Source organism: Rhinolophus ferrumequinum, chromosome 18, assembly GCF_004115265.2.
Source record: "Rhinolophus ferrumequinum isolate MPI-CBG mRhiFer1 chromosome 18, mRhiFer1_v1.p, whole genome shotgun sequence".
In the NCBI taxonomy this organism is placed as follows: Eukaryota; Metazoa; Chordata; class Mammalia; order Chiroptera; family Rhinolophidae; genus Rhinolophus; species Rhinolophus ferrumequinum.
In genome coordinates this window covers 20,453,004-20,472,335 of record NC_046301.1, presented here as the reverse complement: position 1 = coordinate 20,472,335, position 19,332 = coordinate 20,453,004, and the positions used below count along the sequence as shown (strand labels likewise).

Below are 19,332 nucleotides of genomic sequence, written 5' to 3'. Positions count from 1 at the left end.
TCACTTCTAAGGACGTCCCCAGTTCTGAGAGTCTCTTTATAAGGTATTATCCTTACTAGACAAAAATAACTCCATAAGTTTCCCTGTTAATCTGTGTGAGGGGTGGAAAGAGGTTGCAGTCATCAGAAGGATCAGGTGGAGGAAGAGCATTAGGTACGATCAAGGTCTTAGAGAAACTATGGAGTTCGGAAAAAATAATACAAGTTGTATTAAAACAATGTATGAGGAACTAGAGATACCCTGCTTTCAAAACAAATCAGATGAACCTCATGGAGCACATTTTCTAGTAGACGTCCCTGCTGACTCACCTTCATCAATTATTTAGGAAATACCACAATGACAAGGTAATACTCTGAGGCCTACAGCACAGTGGTTGAGAGCTTGGGCTCTAGAAGCAGAATGTAGGAGTTCGAGTCTCAGCTCTTTCACATCGTAGCTAGGTCTCAAACTCTCTATGTCCCTGTTCCCCATTCCAAAACAGGAAGGACAATATCGACCTCATAGAGCTGTGGGGAGCATTAAATGAGATAAAGCACAGAAGAGCATTGTCTGGCACTTAGAAAGAACTCAACACATGCTCAATATGGGAGGCTCAAGTTGGATTGCACAGCCAAAACCTCTTCTCAAAATTTCTGAACCAGTCCTTACTGGCTTGAAATTTAACCTTTGTCATTTTTAATCTATCTTGGTGAAAAGCTCATTAAACCACCTGTCCTTTTCATGGCAGTGCCAAATTTATCATGACGCTTAAGGGCATATTTTCATATGCCTGGTTTTCAATTTGTTTACCGGAAAGTAAAGCACAAATCTTCCCTCCCTACACCAACCCCATTAACTCAGTTACGTCATCTAAGGGAAGAGGAACCATTATTTTTGTATTCTTGGGTCCTGACCTGAAATGAACTATTGTTTAAAAAAAAATTTCATAAAGTTGTATTATACAAATATGACACAGTCTTATCTAAAGATTATTGTTACCAAAACCAGAACTTGCAAGGAAACACACACACACACACACACACACACACAAAGTACCATGATTTTCCTTGGTGCTACAGGAAGACACAGAATAAATGCCAGACAAGAAAATTGACAGGTGAACTTTTTTCTTTTTCTTACTTCCTTTTCTCTGGCAAAGATTCTTTTATAACTAAATAACTGAAAAGGCATACAATAAGAAAAAACACTACTCTTTTAATAAACAAAACACAACTAAGACCCTCCCTCACATACAGAGTATGTACACGGAAAAGTCCCACACACAAAAATGAGTATCATTCTGGACTGATAGCCACTGCCACTTCTTTTTAGCTTCGTCGTCAATGCTATCACTTTTACTCAGTCTTTTAGTGCCACACAGTAGGCTTGGATCAACCATGAAATGCTCCAAGGTTATTCTGTAAGTTGACGACACTGGTTAGAACGACTCCAAACATCACCCAAGATTAAGCTATCGCCCCACAGCTAAACATAGTGACCAAGACTAAACAGCTCACAGTGAGTAATACACTGACTGGAAATGTAATAACATAACATTCTTTCAGGTCTTGGAAATCTCCATTGCAATTTACCTCCATTTTTGTTTTAAATCATTTTTAAAAATGATTCTTTCATGAAATCCAGTAATTCCAGTAACTTACCGGTCAGCAGCTTCTACATCAAAACAAAATCTTCTGTCAATGGAGTCAGTATGCCTTTTGGTACATTCTTTCAAAAAGAACACCTCTCCATCGCCCTGCAAATAATCATTTTAAACATTCTCAAAAATGATAGCACAAACATGTCTGCACTGAGGCATCCTATATTAGGGGTGAGGGAGGTTCAAGATTTTACGTCTCCTTTATCCTATTCTCTTTCAACTAGTTTATTTAAACACTATTTAGAATCTTAACCATTTCTGCCATTCTCCTTTTCTTAAGGTTTTCTAGATCCTGCTTTAAAGACAGTAACATTAAACCAGAACTTATGAGTGCTAATTTTAAAAGCAGGATTAACAAAAATAGTTTCCACGTGCCAGAATACTTGTTATGCTTCTACCGTACTCTTTTAAAAAGAATGACAATTTGTTTTTATTTCATATTATACTAGGCCATATGAAATAGCCAGCAAGTGACCATTTTTGACCTACAGAATCTACCTAAAAAGGCCTTAGATCAGCTATCATGATCATCTAAAGCCAGAACCACTGAGTCTGTGTGGCTCCCATATTTCCTAAAAGAACCATCCTGCATTATCTTTTCTTAACTTTTTATGGTACCATTTTAGCTCACTAAACCATCCTCTCTAAAAGCATGAAAAGGAGGTAGAGGACAGAAGACAGAAGCAATGCAGGAACACAGGTCCTCAGTAGAATCATAAAAAATCTTGAGTTCACACTTATAGAATATTTTAACATTTTCTCTTAGGTTGGTGCAAAAGTAATTGCAGTTTAAAAGGTTAATAATTGCAAAAACCGCAGTTCCGTTTGCACCAACCTAATAGACTGTGAGGATCTCCACATAATATTAAAGATTCAAATATACAAACATTCCAAATATCACAGTCATTATATTCTAATACTTTTTTTTGTTTTTTTAATTTGGTGGCTGAAAGAGACAGGCGTCACTGAGCAGACATACCTTAGGACGTGAGTTAGCTCTGACAGGAAACAGACTCTACCCTCACACTCCATCCTAACCCTACCAGCTCTCCGAGTATCATCCCCACTTCTTCCTCTGCCCCATACCCCTAAGTTTCCAAGTCTATTTCATTATTACAAAAATGTACTTGTATTATAAGCTGCTTTAAATATATATTGTTTTCCAGGAAGCTACAAAGTATATGTACATAGAGAGTGAACTTGGGTTAGTTCTGTATTCACACAAACAAAATCATGCCTATCCACCCAGCAAGCAAGGAATTGACCTTCTTTCCTAAAATGTGTTAACCAATGACGTTCAATACTGGTATCAGACTCCAGAATATTGCTATGAAATGAGCTGCAGGTTCTATTTAAAACAAATATAAAGATGACCTTTCCTGCAGAGCCAACACCCATGGGCGCCTGGCTCTTTTCTTGCTAGTGTGCATTATTTTTGCTATTGTGGTGAGAGAAGTGAACTAAATGGGGAATACCTAAGACAGATCTTGGAAAGTCTAAGTGAAAAACAGTAAAATTCCTTGTAGATCGTCTACTCTATGTTTTCAGGGTGTGAACATCTGTGTGCACGTCAGATTTTCTGTGTCAAGTCAGACCACTGACCCTTGAAAGCTTGTTGTTGGTGTTAATTTTATTGTCCAATAACAAGGACATAAAAGAATTCTAACCTTAAAAAAAAAAATTTGACCATAAAAACCCATGCACTCACATCAGAAAACACGAAGTGTTGTTGTTTTCTAGCCTATTTTATTTAGAAACAAAACAAAACAAAAAAGCTTTTAATCCTAAACACAAAATAAAATGTATTTCTCATTAATGAATATAAATACCATTAAAACTACACCTTCAAAGACTCCCTCACATGGAATACAAAATGTAAAATCAAATTACTTACAAGTTTCCCCCCAGATCTGTGCTCAAATGGGATTATGTTGAATTTCTTGGCCGCTTTCCGATACATGCAGTAGTGTTTGACCCAACTGGAACCAAATGGAGCAGGCCCTGCAATAAGAAACAGAACTTTCGATTTTTCCTCATAAACAAGCAAATATGCCGAGTTCCAAACACATCATGAAAGAGGGAAAAAAACAATAAAGCAGCAACTAAGACAGTTCAAGGAAACAAACCAGAAACACTGCTGGTTCTAAAAAAAGGGAAAATGAGGGGAATAAGAAGGCTCAGAAAGATCACTGGAGAAAAGGTCCCATTAGTTTTCAGCAACACAGAAGGGACTTAAAGACATAGTTTATAGCCATCTGCAATCAACCTGATAATTACAGTAAGAACAAACTATCTCAGATTGGTGTGGAAAGAAAGGACGTGAAGGAAAAAGACAAGCATGTCCCTCTTGACTTTAACAAGGAGAAGCAGGCTTGTGGGGGAGGCCGGGAGGGCATGCACATGTGGCATGCAGTGTTTCACACCAGTTTATATAAGGGACTTGAGCAACCGAGGATTTTGGTATCTGTGGGGGTCCTGCAACCAATCCCCCCGAGGATACTGAGGGACAACTGTGTGTGTGTGTGTGTTGGTGCTAAGGATGGAGTGAGGCAAAAGGAGGAAAAGAGAACCTGCCTCTTCAGCCTCACACCAAGTTCTGGCTCCCTTACCAGCGAGTTTTAACAGTGGGGTGCAGGATTCAGGGTGTGGCTGGAAAGCAAGGTGCTCACAGAGTTCCTAACCTCCCTGCCCCCTCCCTAAAGCAGGAATGTGTCTTCCCCAAAAATGTAAAATACACCTTCTAGGATAGGAGGGGGCAAAGAAAGTGGTAGGAATCATTATTTCAAAAATGTCAGAGTAATTACACTAAGAGGTTTGAAAATAATTTTTAATGCGCTCTTTACTACTATTGGAGGCCTCTTACTTTTTTCCTGTACATACAGGTAGCCTTCTGCTGTGAACTGACTTGCTCGTTTGTGGTCTCTGGGATTCTGTCTGATTTTGTTCATAAGCTCTTCCACTTCTGACCGTGTTCCTTCAAAACGATTCCTCGTCTGAAAGAGATTAAAAAACACACGTAAGTTTTAAGTTCTTACATCATTTTTTTCATGTATGTTTTTAAGTCTCTGGATAACTATAATTAAATTTGTAGCATTCTTCTATTAATTTCTCAAAACACACCCATCCTTTCCAGTGTGTCTCTTTGTTGAGAAAAGAAAATAAAACATAGTGGTAAAGTAGCTAGCAGAGGAGTCAAGTTAACTGGGGGTTATTTATTTTTGAACCTTGCTAACATCAAAAATAATTATATTATTCAACATAAGAATCTCTGCATCCAACTCACACAATATTACTAAATCTTAGAATTGAAAGAAAAATAGGTCATAAAATATCCATCTGGGAGGTCTTCCCTTTGCAACAATCAATCTGATTCATTATCGGTATTATATTAGCAACACGTGTAAGTGATCAGAATCTTAAAAAACTTAATTCTTCTTGTAAACTAATAAATAAATATGAGTGTCATTTTTTTCTGAGGCCATGGCAATTGCACTTGAAAATGACAGTTCTTCTCACAAAAAGAAGGAAAAAAAAAATCTCACCTACAAATAATGTCTTTGATATCTGAGGCGACCAAGCACATTTCTGAACCACAGGAAACTTGGCTCTGTCAAGTGGCTACACTGACAACGTACACACAAGGCAAAGTGACAAAATTACCTAAGCGACTGATGAGTCAGCACTGGTGAGTTTCTGAATATCTCTTTCACCCATCCTCAAAAATAACTGTATTAATACCGAAAAACTGCTAATGTGAAACTGTGGAGGAGCTGCGATGAAAATGACTACTTACAGGACTCCAGAGAGGTGGGACTCATTTCTTGATGGTCAGTTTCTTCTCACCAGCCATGTCTCATGTCCCCAGGGTTTCATGTCCCCATCTTAATACTGATTATACCCTGACTTTATCGTCCTTCTTCGTCACTTGGCTGAGAGTCCTCCCAATCCTCACTTCTCTCCATCTGTGTATGTGTGTGTGTGTGTGTGTGTGTGTCTGTGTGTGTCATACATATACATATATACATACACACATATGTGCATGCCATATATACAGAGATGCCACACACACACACACACACACACACACACTCCTATTTACCCCATGAGTTATATCCAATACTCTCATTATTTATGCTAATTCTAACATTGTCCTAGGTTAGACCAGTGGGGCCCCTTCTGGCTGGCTCCAGTGCCTTCTGACACGCCCCCTAATTCTGAGTAATCCCTTACTTTCTGAATCAAAAAGGAGTACCGGGTTGATGTTTTTCTCTGTCCCAGTCACCCCAGATGCTGAGGCACAGCTGGCCTCCCGGGCGTGCAGTCTGTGCATTCACACAGGGACCTGTGCTCAGATCTCCCACTTGGCTTACTGCTCTGCCGCTGTCCTGAAATGCTTCATTGTTTAACAAGGGGCTCCGCCCCGCCTTCTCGTTTGAGGCTGGCCCCACAACTATAGATCCAGTTCTGTCTGAAGGTTCTCATCAAAGCCAGCCCTGCACTTGATAGATGAGGTCCAGACAGAAAAAGTGAATTTCCACCAGTTAGACAGCCAGTCAGTGCAGGGAAGAAATCAGGATAATAATCTAATCTTCTAAACTATGTAATGCCCTTTTTACAACACTGTATTCTGCTGCCTGCAAAAGTATCCTGAAAAGTAGCAGAACCACTGGACTAAATACTCTACTACCTACAGAGATATTTTGAACTTAGGACTAATCTATATATACATTGTGTTATTTTTTAAAATTCTGTTACATTATATGCATTGACGGGAAGGGGGACTTACTCTTTTAGTCATTTAATCCAGTTGAATGTCTAAACAATGTACAAATACAAACTGACACGATTTACAAAATTCAAGAGATTTTATTACCTATATTCCCAAGTGTAGAGAACTAAAAAGCATAGCAACAAAACCTACACAAAAACCATTCATACTCAATTTCTAAGATTTTAAGAAATTTAAAGTCAGGCAGCAAACAGCACAGAGATTCCTATTCTTCTACTTGAATGATTCCTATTCACTCTACTTGAGTGTACACTAAGACTTTGTCCCAAAATTCACTGTCTTTCTAACAAGGCCTAAAATTATACTAAACATAACCTGAATCGCTTTTCACTTCCAAAATCAACTACAGTATTGAGAAGAAACACATCTACCACCTTCTGATCAAAATCACATACATTATACTGTTTAACAGATAAAGTTCTCCAAAAATCTCTCTCTCCAAGACCTAATCAAAAGCCTATATTTTCCACAAAAATAAAGCAAACAGCAACTGTGAACGCAATACATTAGTGAATATGCCTAAAACACAGGGAAAAAATTCCTCGTGCCATAAGTCTACCTGGGAATAAAATTCAAGTAAGATCTACAGGTACAAGAGAAAAAACCCAGATCATTATAATTGAACTGCCTTAAATCTAAAGTAGAAAGCTCTTTTGTCTGGTTTTTACATAGAGGACTCACAGTTACATTACAAAGCTTATCCTTAGAACTGCTACAAAAAGTGCAGTATGACTATAGTTCACAGTTCTGTATAGCATATTTAAAAGCTGATAGAAGAGCAGATCCTAAGATTTCTCACCACAAGGAAAAAAATGGGCGGGGTAACTGTATAAGGTGACGGACATTAACTAAGCTTACTGTGGCCATCATTTTGCCATGTATGTAAGTCAAGTCACTATGTTACAGACCTTAAACTTATACAGTGTTGTCTGTCAATTATATCTCAATAAAACTGGAGAACTAAAAATTAAAAATAAACAAATTATGTGACTTTTGATTATAAAAACATACTTAGTGACTTTTCTGAAAACCATAGAAAAATAAATTACATGGAATAAAAAAAGAGCCACCAGGTGGCAGAATTCCCTGAGCCTCGCCCAGTTGGAGAGGAGTGTGCTACCCTGAGAAGCAACCAGAAGGTGGCAATGCAGCCTTAGCTTCTCGGTACCAAGAGATCAGACTGGTCTTAGTGCAAGGCTTTTCATCGAAGTGAGCAGTTCAAAATTCATATCTCAAACACCTGGTATACCAGAAAGCTTTCATTTCCTTACATTCTGAATGTTGATCTGTAGTTCCATTTTGTAGTGATTGAAGTCTTTGGCAAGTTCATGGCCTTGATGATAGAAAGTAAACATTCCCTGAAAAAATGACAGCATCTAAGACAAAGAAGAGTGACATTAGCACAAAAAAACTCGGGGTGGGGAGGGGGAGAATAAAAACAGCCACTTATCCCCACGCCCACATCTCACTGTGATTCTACCGAAGTAAAATAATTAAAAGGAAGTCACTAGAATTCAATTAAACCTAGCTGTATATTATTTATTCATTTGTCCTTATAAAAAATGAAGGCTTTATAATTTTTCTTTAAATAGCAGTGCCATTATACAGCTCTTATAATATGCTGTTTAGAAGAAATGTTGCCTTTAATTAAGAATGCCTACATTCATTTATAACTGAAACCTTTCACTGTAGGTCAATAGAAGCTATAAGGAACATGAAATCACAGAATCAAAGAGCTAACAGCATATCCAGGGCAACCTCCCTGCTTTGCTGACCAGGACATTCAGTGGTGACCGGGCAGAGAGGGGCAGAGGCAGGGGGGTACTTAAGCCCTACCAACTCTCTACCTGCCCTTCTTGATGAGAAAGAAAGCAGCAACTCCTGCCCCACAGATGATCAAATCTAAGTGAGTAAAAGTGATTTAGGGTGAGAGTTAGGAAATCCTGAAATTCATTTTCTTTCAGATATCATCTAGGGGAATGATTAGGAATTTGGGACTCTGAGTCAAGGGGCCAGCAGGGGTGAATTCCCAACTTCAACAATGTTATGACACCTTGGGCAAATTACTGAAACTTTCCCAGCTTCAATTTCCTTATTTGCTGAGATAATAAAAATATCTCCTTTTCCAGTTACTCGAAGGAACAAAATGTATGAACACAGTAAAAGACTAAGAACAATGACAAACAGTGCCTGATCACTGTATAAATACTCTATAAATGTAGTCCGTTACTGTCATTTCACATAACAAGAAAGCTTTAAGAAGGATAATTTGTTTTCTCTGATTTAGGTTCATTCTAGTACTCCAATTGGACTATAGCTTCCATGAATGTCAATTTTTAATTAATCGTTACCTGATTACTTTTTTGTTTCTCAAAATTATAGACACAATGGGTCAATTGCAAGGCATGTGAATTATATTGCACTAAAGCTATATTTTTTAAAAAAAAATCATACACACATCTACTTTCAAATTAAAATTTATCTTGAGACTCATGAATTGCAGTTTCTCGATTTTCTTGCTAAAACCCACAGTATGAAATACCCTTTACATTTTGATTCAGAAGATAAATATATTCATGTATGTGCATAGACATTAATACAGAAAGAACTGAAGCTATTAGAATACCTATCTATAAGCACAAACAAAAATCATGTGTTTCTAAAGTAAGTATAAAGAAATGTCAGAGTAACGCACAAAATAGTTTCAAATGTTCCACACACTAGTTCTTAACTTAGGTTGCCATACACATTGTGACTTGTTTTAGAAGTAATTCGTTACCAGTAATTGTTGAAAGTGCCAAAGTCTGGATTGGTGTACGTGCTTTAGAAACAAACTTGAGTGGAGTGAAGTTTATCCCACCAACAACCCCACTCTCATTCACATTCCAATATAAATTATTTTATAGGGATTTTCTTTAAATGATGGAACTACAAAAGGATGGCAGAACATGCATCTGATCTCAGAGTCCTTGAGACCACGTAGCAAAAGAAATATTATTCATTGCATGTTGCTGTGCAACTAAGGCTGAGAACCACTGATCTGTCAGTGATTCCTTGCCTCTGTGGCTATCTGCGTCTACCTTTTACAATTTATGATGTCTTGCTTTATATGTCCGCAGTATAGCCTCTAGCAATCATAGATTAGGTCTGAAAAGAAAAGCATGTCTATTCGATCACAAAAGTCTAGTAGCAGAACAGCCTGCTATAATACTTACAGGTTCCACAAACTCAAACTTCTTTCTCTCTTGGATTTCCTGAAGCTTACATACATATTCAAGAGACAGTTCATAAAAGTGCTGCCGGTTCTGCTCCACTTGGATGTCTGCCTGAATTAACATAATTGAGGCTGGTCAAATTAGAGACAGTGAGGAGTGAAACTCTTGATCAGAGGTCAGAAAAACTACAGTCTGCTGCCTGTTTTCCTAAATAAAGCTGCACTAGAACATAGTCGTAACTATTCATTTGTGTACTTTCTATGGCTACTTTCCTGCTACAACAACCAAACTGAGTAGGTACTAGGGACCTCACGGTTTGCAAACGTCTAACATATGTACTCTCTGGCTCTGCAGAAAAAGGTTGCCGGCCCCTGCTCTCTACGATGAGGTTGACCCCAAAGGATTGAAGCTCAAACAGTAAGGCTCTTCATGAAAAACTCACCCAAACAACTGACATCCAAGGTTGAACTACACACACAGAATCCAAATCACATAAACATCATTTCCATTAACAAATAAATCCTCTAAGTCTGAGGTCGGCCTGGGAAAGAGGGTGAGGGAAATTCAGTCACATCAGCACTAGGGAGTGAAGGCAGCAGGTGAAAAAGTGGCAGCAACGGACGTCATCTCCAGGGCCAGGCTCTCAAAGGCAGGTCAGGGCCTGAAGCCCCAACGCGGGAAGTTACGCTCCTCAGCCGCACACGGTCGTATCCCCTGGGAGTGAACAGGCACTAGAGCAGGGGACTTCTTCTTAAAACGGTCCTAGCTAATCTCGTCTCACTAGAAAGAAAGTGGGAGAGGAGTGTAGTTCCGTGGGGGTGTCAGGTCAGGGAAGGTGGGGCCCTGGGACTCGGAGGGAATTATCAGAAGGGACTGAGAAGAGGAGCAACACGAAGCTCACTGGGCTGGTTGGATATAAGATAAACCAGGAACACATTGGTGGGAGCAGGGAGGCCAATTAGGAGGCCTTTGCAGTCTGTGGAGAGATGCCGGCAGCATGGTCCAGGGTGATGGCAGTCAGAAGAAGAGGCTATATTCTGAGTATGTTCTGAAACTAAAGAAGACACATTGACAGGTGTGGGATGTGAGGGACAGGGCGAAGGATGGCTCTGAAGATTCTGCCTAAGCAAGGTTTAGAATGAGATAGCCTAATTCAACAGTGAAGTGGAAGTGGAAATTAACTCCGGGCGTGAAAATCCCTTCAGGATACCTGAAAAGAAAGATAAGGGGAGAAGAGAGGTAGCATACAGACAGCCTATAAAAACAACAGCTGTCATTTTAAAATTGACAGAGTAGGGGATGAGGGAGCAGATGTAACAATTGCATGGTTTTCTATATAGTACGGAACACGGAGAGAATGGAGGGAACCCCACCTACCTACAGTATTGTAGTGAGATTACGAGTTATAAAAGCTCCTTTCTCTCTTATAAACTGTCAAATGCCACCCAAATGTCAGTCAAAGGTATTAAAGAGACAAAAGAGAATGACATGTGGGTAATGTCAACATGACCACACACACCCACAGCCAGTTTGCAACGAATATCTGACATTTTAAATATAACCCGGTTTATACTAGAGTCAATATGTTAGTGTCTTTTTGATGATTCTTCCGTAAATATATATTTTATATATTTATACATAATATATATAATATAATGGTATATAATACCCAGATTTTTTATGTGTTTAAAAATAAACAATGAGAAGAAAAAAAAATCACACTCTTGTAGGATGAGTTAAGAGCCTCCCAGCTGCAAAGAGCCTTGTTTTTCATGAAAGCATATGTTCTAAGTTGTAAACCACTGAGTTTCCATTCATGCGTGCGAGTGAGAAAAAGCAAGTGGCAGGAATTTTAGAAGAGATAGAGAAGATGAAAGATTAAAATATAAATTCCTTTCTCCTTACGTGTGGCTGCCTCCAAAAAAAAAAAAAATGAGTCTATTAACAAAAGTTAAACAGATGTTCTCTTCCAATGAATCAAAACCTCCTGAATTTTCAGCGTTAAATCAGATTAACGCTGCCTTCACATAAAACCAGTGGTATATGAACTTATTAAATTCATTTCTTCAAGAAATCTTGAAAGCCAATTAATTAATCTATTCCTAAAAATATCTGCTCTTCAGTAATGATGGTTAAAATTGTCCCTATGAAAATACTCAGAACCAAAGATTTTAATACTATGAATCCATACTTAATCAGTATAAGATGTATTAATTATTTTGTGTCTTTTCCCACAAGAACTCTTTCTTAATTGATGGGAATACACATTCATTTTTTTCCCATCTCTAATAATCCTAGATGAAAAGTTTTCAAAAGAAAAGCACCTAAAAAAAAAAAAAAAGATATGCAAATATACAGTGATGGGCACACAATGCAATACAGATGATGTACTATAAAACTGTACACTTGAAACTTATATAATCTTATTAACCAATGCCACCCCAATAAATTTTTTAAAATTTTTAAAAAGGTATGCACTGCTTATTAAATTTTAGAAACAAATTAACAGAAAAATAAAAACAATACCTCTTGTAAATGTGAGTCTTTCTTTTTTGCTGATAAATTCAAATGTTTATCAATCAGGCTATAGTTCTTTTCTGTCTCTTTGTCAAACTTCTTTTTTTCTTCCTACAAATGAGAAAAACACAGACAACTATGATTCAACGGGAAAAAATGCATGCACATAGTAAATCCACTGGGAAGCTCAAAATATGAAAATATTCTGAAAAAAAAAGTACCATAAAGTGTGATAAAATTATCTGAAAAAAATCTATCTGTACCCAGGCCACTGCTTATTAATCACTAAGACAGCATTAGAATTCAAGAGTCACTTATCTTTTTGTTTCTTCTTTTAATGGGCTTTTTACCAAGTCTGTTATTTTTCAACTCTTTCTCCTTATCAGTGTTTAGAATTAATGCCCTGTTACTTGTCCCCCATTTTTAAAAAATTTAAAAAGAAGAACACATAATAAGAACATTAAGCTTAAAAATGAAACTTACCACAGATTTTGGCATGGAAATTGAATTCATTTAAAACCAAGTTTTTCGCTCCATAAAAAAATCATCATTACATGTGGGGTGGGGGAGAAGAAACCTCTTGAGAAAGGGTTTCCCTCACTGTCCAGTATGTTCATACTGAAAAGTTTTCTTTTGAAATGAAAGATCCTCTGAGCAGAAATGTCATCTGTCTTCCCACCCTTAGCAATGATTTCTAGAACACTATCGAAAAACCTAAAATAATCCTGATGTACTTGTACTGAGGCCCTGTGGAGAACATTACAAACATTTCTGACTGCCTACAACTAGCCTTTGCTTTCCTTTTGCTATAGAAGCCTTTTGGAAAAACAAGTAACCAAAACGTTAAATGCAGAGAAGACAGTCTACCTCCCCTAATACTAACAACTGAAGCAGATTTTTAGTAAACATTTCTGAGCACCAATGACAGCACACTATGTCCTCACGCTATCGAAATGTTTCCATTACCTTCAAGCTCTCCCTAATTCTCCAAGGCCTCCTGCAAAGGAACATTCTCTTCCCTATTTTCCAACTTCTATTTTCTAAAGTAAAAATAACGACCTAGTTCAGCCCTTTCTGGTATGATGTTTTTGCTATTAGGCAAAGAGATGGAATAAAGCACATAAATTCTATTTCTTCGCCTTTATCATTATTTTCTTCACTACGTAGGATTACAAAATGGTTTTTGTAGGAACCTATGACAGAGCCTCTGCCAGCTCCCCTGAAGATCCTAAATTAATCCCCACATTAATGGAGAAAAGAAAGACTCAGGAACTGATATTTCTTCCCATTTCTACTGCAAGTTTAATTACAAACTAGCTGCACAACTTTGAAAAAAAAAAAAAAAGCATTTACCAACAGAGAACCTGAGTTTTCTTCTTGAAAAGATCAGGGATTTATTTCATTTATTTATTTTTTAGCTCACTCATAAATCCAACCCTAATATTCTGTGATCCTATGATTCACTTATGTGTAAGAAGAGTCGAAAATTTTGAGAAACAGAAGCACTTTTTCTTTATGCCCTGGGTTTAATTTATAACTTTTATTTTTATTTTTATTTAAGGCATTAATATTTGGTTCCTCTGTCTTCTGCTTTTCATTATTACTGTCTTCATCAGTTATTTTTAATAACTAACAGAAAAATCAAGGAAAACAAACCTACAGCCATTATTTCAAAATCTCCGCTATTTTAAGAAGTTGATATTGTAGAATGCAGAAGACTCAAGTTCTAGCCCTGGTCACTTAGGACGCTGTGATCCTGCCCCAGTGTCACAGAATTCTCTGAGCATCAGTTTTTCAGGTTTAAACAGAACAGCAACAGAAGTCATGCCACTGCACTTACAGGAAGATCACTGCAACACAAGACCATCTAGTAAAGAATGTTCACCATCTTTGTGATGAGTACTTAACCAAAATTACTGAAAACATTTTTACTCATTTGATTTCGTCTGAATCACAGCACAAGACAAAAGAAGCAGTGATGCTAAAGTCTGCATCAAAACGCCCAGCACACTCAGAAACAGGGGGGTATGTAAATTAAGATGTGGGTAAAGTTGGGAATGAAAGAAAAGGGTTGTATCAAGGCTCTGTGAAGAAAGAATTTAGCCAAGAAACAAAATTACGCCCACCAATGTGCGTGGAAATATGTCCGTTCACACATGGTATGGTATTATACAAATGCTGCTGTTTTGGTTTTGAGTGTTAAAACTTAATTTTATCTCTTCCTACAGTTGTCCTCAATGCCATTATAAAACATCATTCTGTTTCTCTACTTATATAACTTTTTGTGCTGAAATAATGTGAATGTTTCTTTAACACTGCAACATAGGAAACACGTGTGGAATATATTATTACATAATACACACACACACACATAATATATAAAAGAAATTGAGCAACATAAGGCAAAAGGTTCTATCAGGGATCAAATTAAATTAAATACAATGAAAAAAAATTTTATAAAACTGCATTATAAACTCAAGTGCATCTGGGTCAGGGAGTAATATAATGAATGAAGCAAGGTGGAATTAGAACTTATTAAGGAGAAGTGAAGACATGGCAAACCAGAGAGTAGCCCTCCTGTTCTCTAGATGGGAAGGCAGCCATAACACACCTCCAGCAGATTTGTCATATGGAAACATAAGCCCAGACTACAGGCCATGTTTTATCTGATTTTTCTTGAACGGCTGAAAAACCCAGTCATATTTATGGTAGCAACAATCTTTTTTTTTTTTTAATTTTAACATGAATAAGCCAAACAAAATTATGTTTATAGGTTAACTATGACTCCCAGGAAGTCAGCTTATAATCAGTTGTAAAATCGCACATGCAAAAAACAAACAAAAAAAAACGGTAAAGAAGAGCTATTACTTAAAACAGCATAATCAGACAGATAAGATGTACACTGTATCAATCTTAGAGGGAATTCATAAACCTAAGAAACAAAGTTTAAATAATTAGATCTGTTGAATACATTAGAAGTGTGTGTGTCTCTGTGTGTGTGTGAGTGTGTGTGTGTCTGTGTGTGTGTGTGAAAACACTGAGTAAAAAAAAAAAATTATTCAACCAATGGTACTGGAATAATTGGTTAACTACTTGGAAATAGAAGGAGAACTACATCTTGTACCAAAATTAATTCCAGATGGATTGAAAGAGTCACAAGTGAAAAATGAAGCCATACAAAAGAGAATATTTTCACAGATCTCAGAATAGAGAAGTACCTTCTGAGCAAAAAGGAAACAAAAAGCCTTAAAAACTTCTAGGTATCAAAAAATAATAAACAAGCTAAAAGGCAAATAACAAAGCAGGGAGAAGATGCGATTAATACGTAAGAAAAGTAAATGTTCATAACACAGAAAAAGTTCATTAAGCAATGTTTTGCTAAAACCACACATTAAGAATTCTATGGGAAAATGGATAAGGAACATATAAAGAATTCACAAAAGTTTGAACATAATTGTGAATTGTCTGCATTTCCACAAGGTATTAGAATTTTTTGTTTTGTTTTGGAAGAAGGGGAAGAATTATTTTTTCAAGTTCCGAGATGACTTTTTTTTTTTAATTTTTCTGCATATTACAAATTCTCTAGGAGAAGGAAATAAAAAGGCTTATTTTAAACATTAAATAATAAGGCATGACGAGTCTAGAGAAGAACTTAAATACTTCCTTAGAGCTTCCAGTTCTCCCTTTTTATTTAATAAAGAAGCAGGTTGATACCACATACAAGAAACAAGATTCCTACTTACATGTAATATACCTACCGGGAGGAACTTTTTAAAACAAAATCCTATATTGCCAAGCCAGCCAGTTTCCCCTAGTACACCAACAACCTACAGCCCAGGTGAAATGCCACCTCTCCTGTGAACACAGGAAACACATGTCTGGAATATATTATTACACTCCCTTAACTCCTGCACCAAATGTCACCTTTCCTACTTGACACTTCATTTGTCTTATCCAACCTCACTCTCCCTCTTTCCTTTAAGTTTTTTCAGCCTCTCCAGAGAGATAAAAATTCAGCTTTTATCCCCACAGAATTGAGCACCTGACTTCACACTCACTAGGTGCCCAGGGGATATCTGTGAGAGGACGAGTGGAGGAAGACTGGCTGCAGTGGCACCGACAATGGCAAAGAGTCACCATGGCTTTTTGTGCAGTTGCTCCAGTCGCCTATCCATCCCTTTAGCACCATCTGGCCAGAAGGGTCAAAAGCCGCAGCGCTCTGGCATGTCACCTCTGAGCCCAGCACGCAGAGAACGGACAAAACCTGAGCAGTTCTTGTTGGGTAAGCTGATATAGAGCAAGCTGTAAATGGGATAAAATAATTGCAGCTATGTATGCCAGACCCTACATTAGACATGAGAAATGCATCATCAAATGCATTTAATTCTCACAATAACCTGAGACAGGTGTCATTGATCTCATTTTAAAGATTGGGAAACTGAGGCTTAGAGGCCTCCAGTAATTTGCCCCAAATCACATAGCTACGTAGTTAAGGGGCAGACACAGCACTCAACCTAGGAAGAATCGGGTCTTCCTGACAGATATTCCTGGCGCTCCAAAGCAGATTTCACAGGGTATGTTCCAGAGCACCTCTGGCTATTACTGCATATTTCACAATGCGTTTTTACTGCTTTTTTTTATTTGACAAACTCCCCCAAAGAGTTGCCAATTTCTTAAAGGCCAGCCAGTGCTTAAATTCATAATTGCATCCCAGGACCTCTGGCACCACACCACATGACAGGCATTGATAAATGTTTGGTTACAAAAATGAAAGAAATGTAATTACATTAAATTAAATCAACATTCTTTTCCATTCTACCAAACTTAATTTTAAAAAATTATTCAGGTAGATTTGCTTTTTTACCCATACTTTGGGTAAACAGTTACAGAATCTCAGACAATCAATCTTTATTAAATATTTAAGCATGAGACATAGTCTTGGGAAGAAATATAAAAGAAATTTGGGGTGAGGGTCTGGTAATAGCTGAGGCAGTAACTTATATTATATGAAATGAACACCTTTTTCATCGCTTCTGGTTAAATGCTTTATTCTAATTGAATTAAAATGGTAATTGGCTCTTTGCAAAATAGCATTTGAATAGGCTCTATTATCAATATAATTTAGTTGTGTCCTGTGATCTCTGCAAGCTGCTTGCTTGAAGCCACGTTTTCATTACTCAAATGTCTGAAAGAGCAATTCTAAATTCTCCCACCATAACTCTTATGCAATTCTGGTATTTCTCGGAGTTTTTATGCGATCTCCTGGGCTCCTGTGTTGTTTGGTACCTGTATCCATTTCCTGTGACTAAGTCGACTTTAATGAGCAATGGCTACGAACACAGTGGGGTGTGTTCACAGGGGAATAAGTGAGAAGTGCCTGGGGGAGGTAAAATACCTTCAGAGGAGGTAAGAGCTGAGCTAGGCCTCGAGGAAAAAACCCTGACCAGCGACCTGGTATGACAGCAAAGAGCCACCTGTGTCCTGTGATGGGCAGTGGGGCTTTGTAAACAGACATGAGAACCTGGCAAGCATGTCAGAAAATGCAGCAGAACCTACAGAACAGAGGGATAAGCCCAAACCAAACAGACATGACTGAAGGAAAACATATCCGTGTAGAAGCCAACAGTAGAAAAAAATACCTCGCGGCTTTTAAAAAATCCAATGTATAAAACCACCTAACAGTTTAGATGACGCTAAAACCACAGGTTAAATGTGTATTTGGGATTCTGGAAACTGGAGGAAAAAGTAAACAGAACTGAAAGAGCTTCTGTGTAAAGGCAAAGGGTAGGGCAATACCAGATGGGAAAAACGAGAAGAGAAAAGAGAAGATAAACATTTTGACATTGATATCCAAAAAATTCTGCTGTGGTCAACTTTCATAGACTTTTTTTTTTACTTTTAATCCCCACAGGAAAACTGCTTTATGCTGTTTCAAAAACGATCTTTGACCTAGGAGAATTGAGTTATTTTTAAGTATCCCATATAAGTAGATAAACCAGTGGAGTAAGAACATGTGCTTGTCAAAATATGATTGAATGTTTAGGAAGCACAGATGTAGAAAATAATCAAATATCCAAATTATAAACCCTTTCCTTGTTCTTCTGGGATTATCAGTAGGATAGGTTATTTATTAGACACCTTATATAGTAAGACAGAGTGGAGGCTAGTAGAAAATAAAGAAATAAAGCAGAGTCTTTTCTCTTTAAGATTTAACAATCTAATGAAAGAGACAGGTTATATATTGCAAAAAAAACACCTGTCTCCACTGTTTATAATTTATGAAACTGCCATTAAAAAAAAAGGTGTCTCTCCGTGACCCACAATGACTGGTTTCCTCGAACAGGTAACATCAACAGGCATGACAGTTAAACACATGTGCTGAACATGAATGTATGATGAGTCTTTCATGAACTTGAAGCCAGAAGAACAATGAAGAAATAAAATGGGGACTTCAGGATAGAAATTGGCCAGTCATAGGCTCAAGGGATCAACAAAAAACTATGAAAATAATTCTTACTTTTAGTATGACAATTTATTTTGCAAATTGCTTTATAGGATATACTCTGATGAAGCACAACATCAGAAGCTGGGCATGTTTGAGTGGGACAAGGAGTCACTATAAAATGCAAGGTCAGAAATTGAGAAAACCCAGTAGGGTGAAGGGCACATAAAAAGAAAATACATGTGTTCATTAAGTCAGACACATCTTTCATTTCCAGAATATAAGCCTTGCCCACCACCACCATCACCTATTAAAATAAGAAAAATAAGTAATGGATATTGTTTACATTCAGCACCTGCCAATGACACGTTAAAAGAGAAAAGAACCAAAGTGTTCCAGCTTTAACAAGCTGTAGGAGACAAGATGAAACAAATCATAAAACTACAAAACAGAGCAGTCAGGTCTCCCAAAGCCTCTACAGATAAGAAACTGAAGCCCATTACTCGTCCAGGTCACAGATGTGAAACCAGACCACCAATGTCTTCCTACGGAGCCAGAGGACACAATCCTGCTTCATGGAGCAGCTCAGCTAATAATCCCAGGAAGGGATGGGAGAGGGGGAGGAGGGCGGAGGAGGACTCCCTGACCTCCCCTCAAAACACAGCCCTTCATTAAAAACTAAAATACTATGTGAAAAAGAAGCGGCTAATTTTTAAACAAATCACTTGAA

The 19,332-nt window shown here is 37.6% G+C and overlaps 1 protein-coding gene across 3 annotated transcripts in view; it reads right to left on the bottom strand.

Annotated features, from left to right (window-relative positions):
• Nucleotides 1-19,332, bottom strand: part of ARHGAP10 (Rho GTPase activating protein 10) — a 251,677-nt gene that overhangs the window by 138,570 nt on the left and 93,775 nt on the right. The window contains exons 1-7 of one of the 3 annotated variants that reach the window (XM_033135265.1): nt 12,644-12,986; nt 12,170-12,271; nt 9,644-9,754; nt 7,700-7,804; nt 4,503-4,632; nt 3,534-3,640; nt 1,641-1,735 (exon numbers count right to left, since the gene is read on the bottom strand). In XM_033135265.1, the coding sequence (XP_032991156.1) occupies nt 1,641-1,735; nt 3,534-3,640; nt 4,503-4,632; nt 7,700-7,804; nt 9,644-9,754; nt 12,170-12,271; nt 12,644-12,673 (680 nt within the window). In that variant the 5' untranslated portion in view covers nt 12,674-12,986. Of the gene's footprint in view, nt 1-1,640; nt 1,736-3,533; nt 3,641-4,502; nt 4,633-7,699; nt 7,805-9,643; nt 9,755-12,169; nt 12,272-12,643; nt 12,987-19,332 lie in introns of those variants that run through there. The other 2 variants (XM_033135263.1, XM_033135262.1) reach the window with 2 other exon arrangements.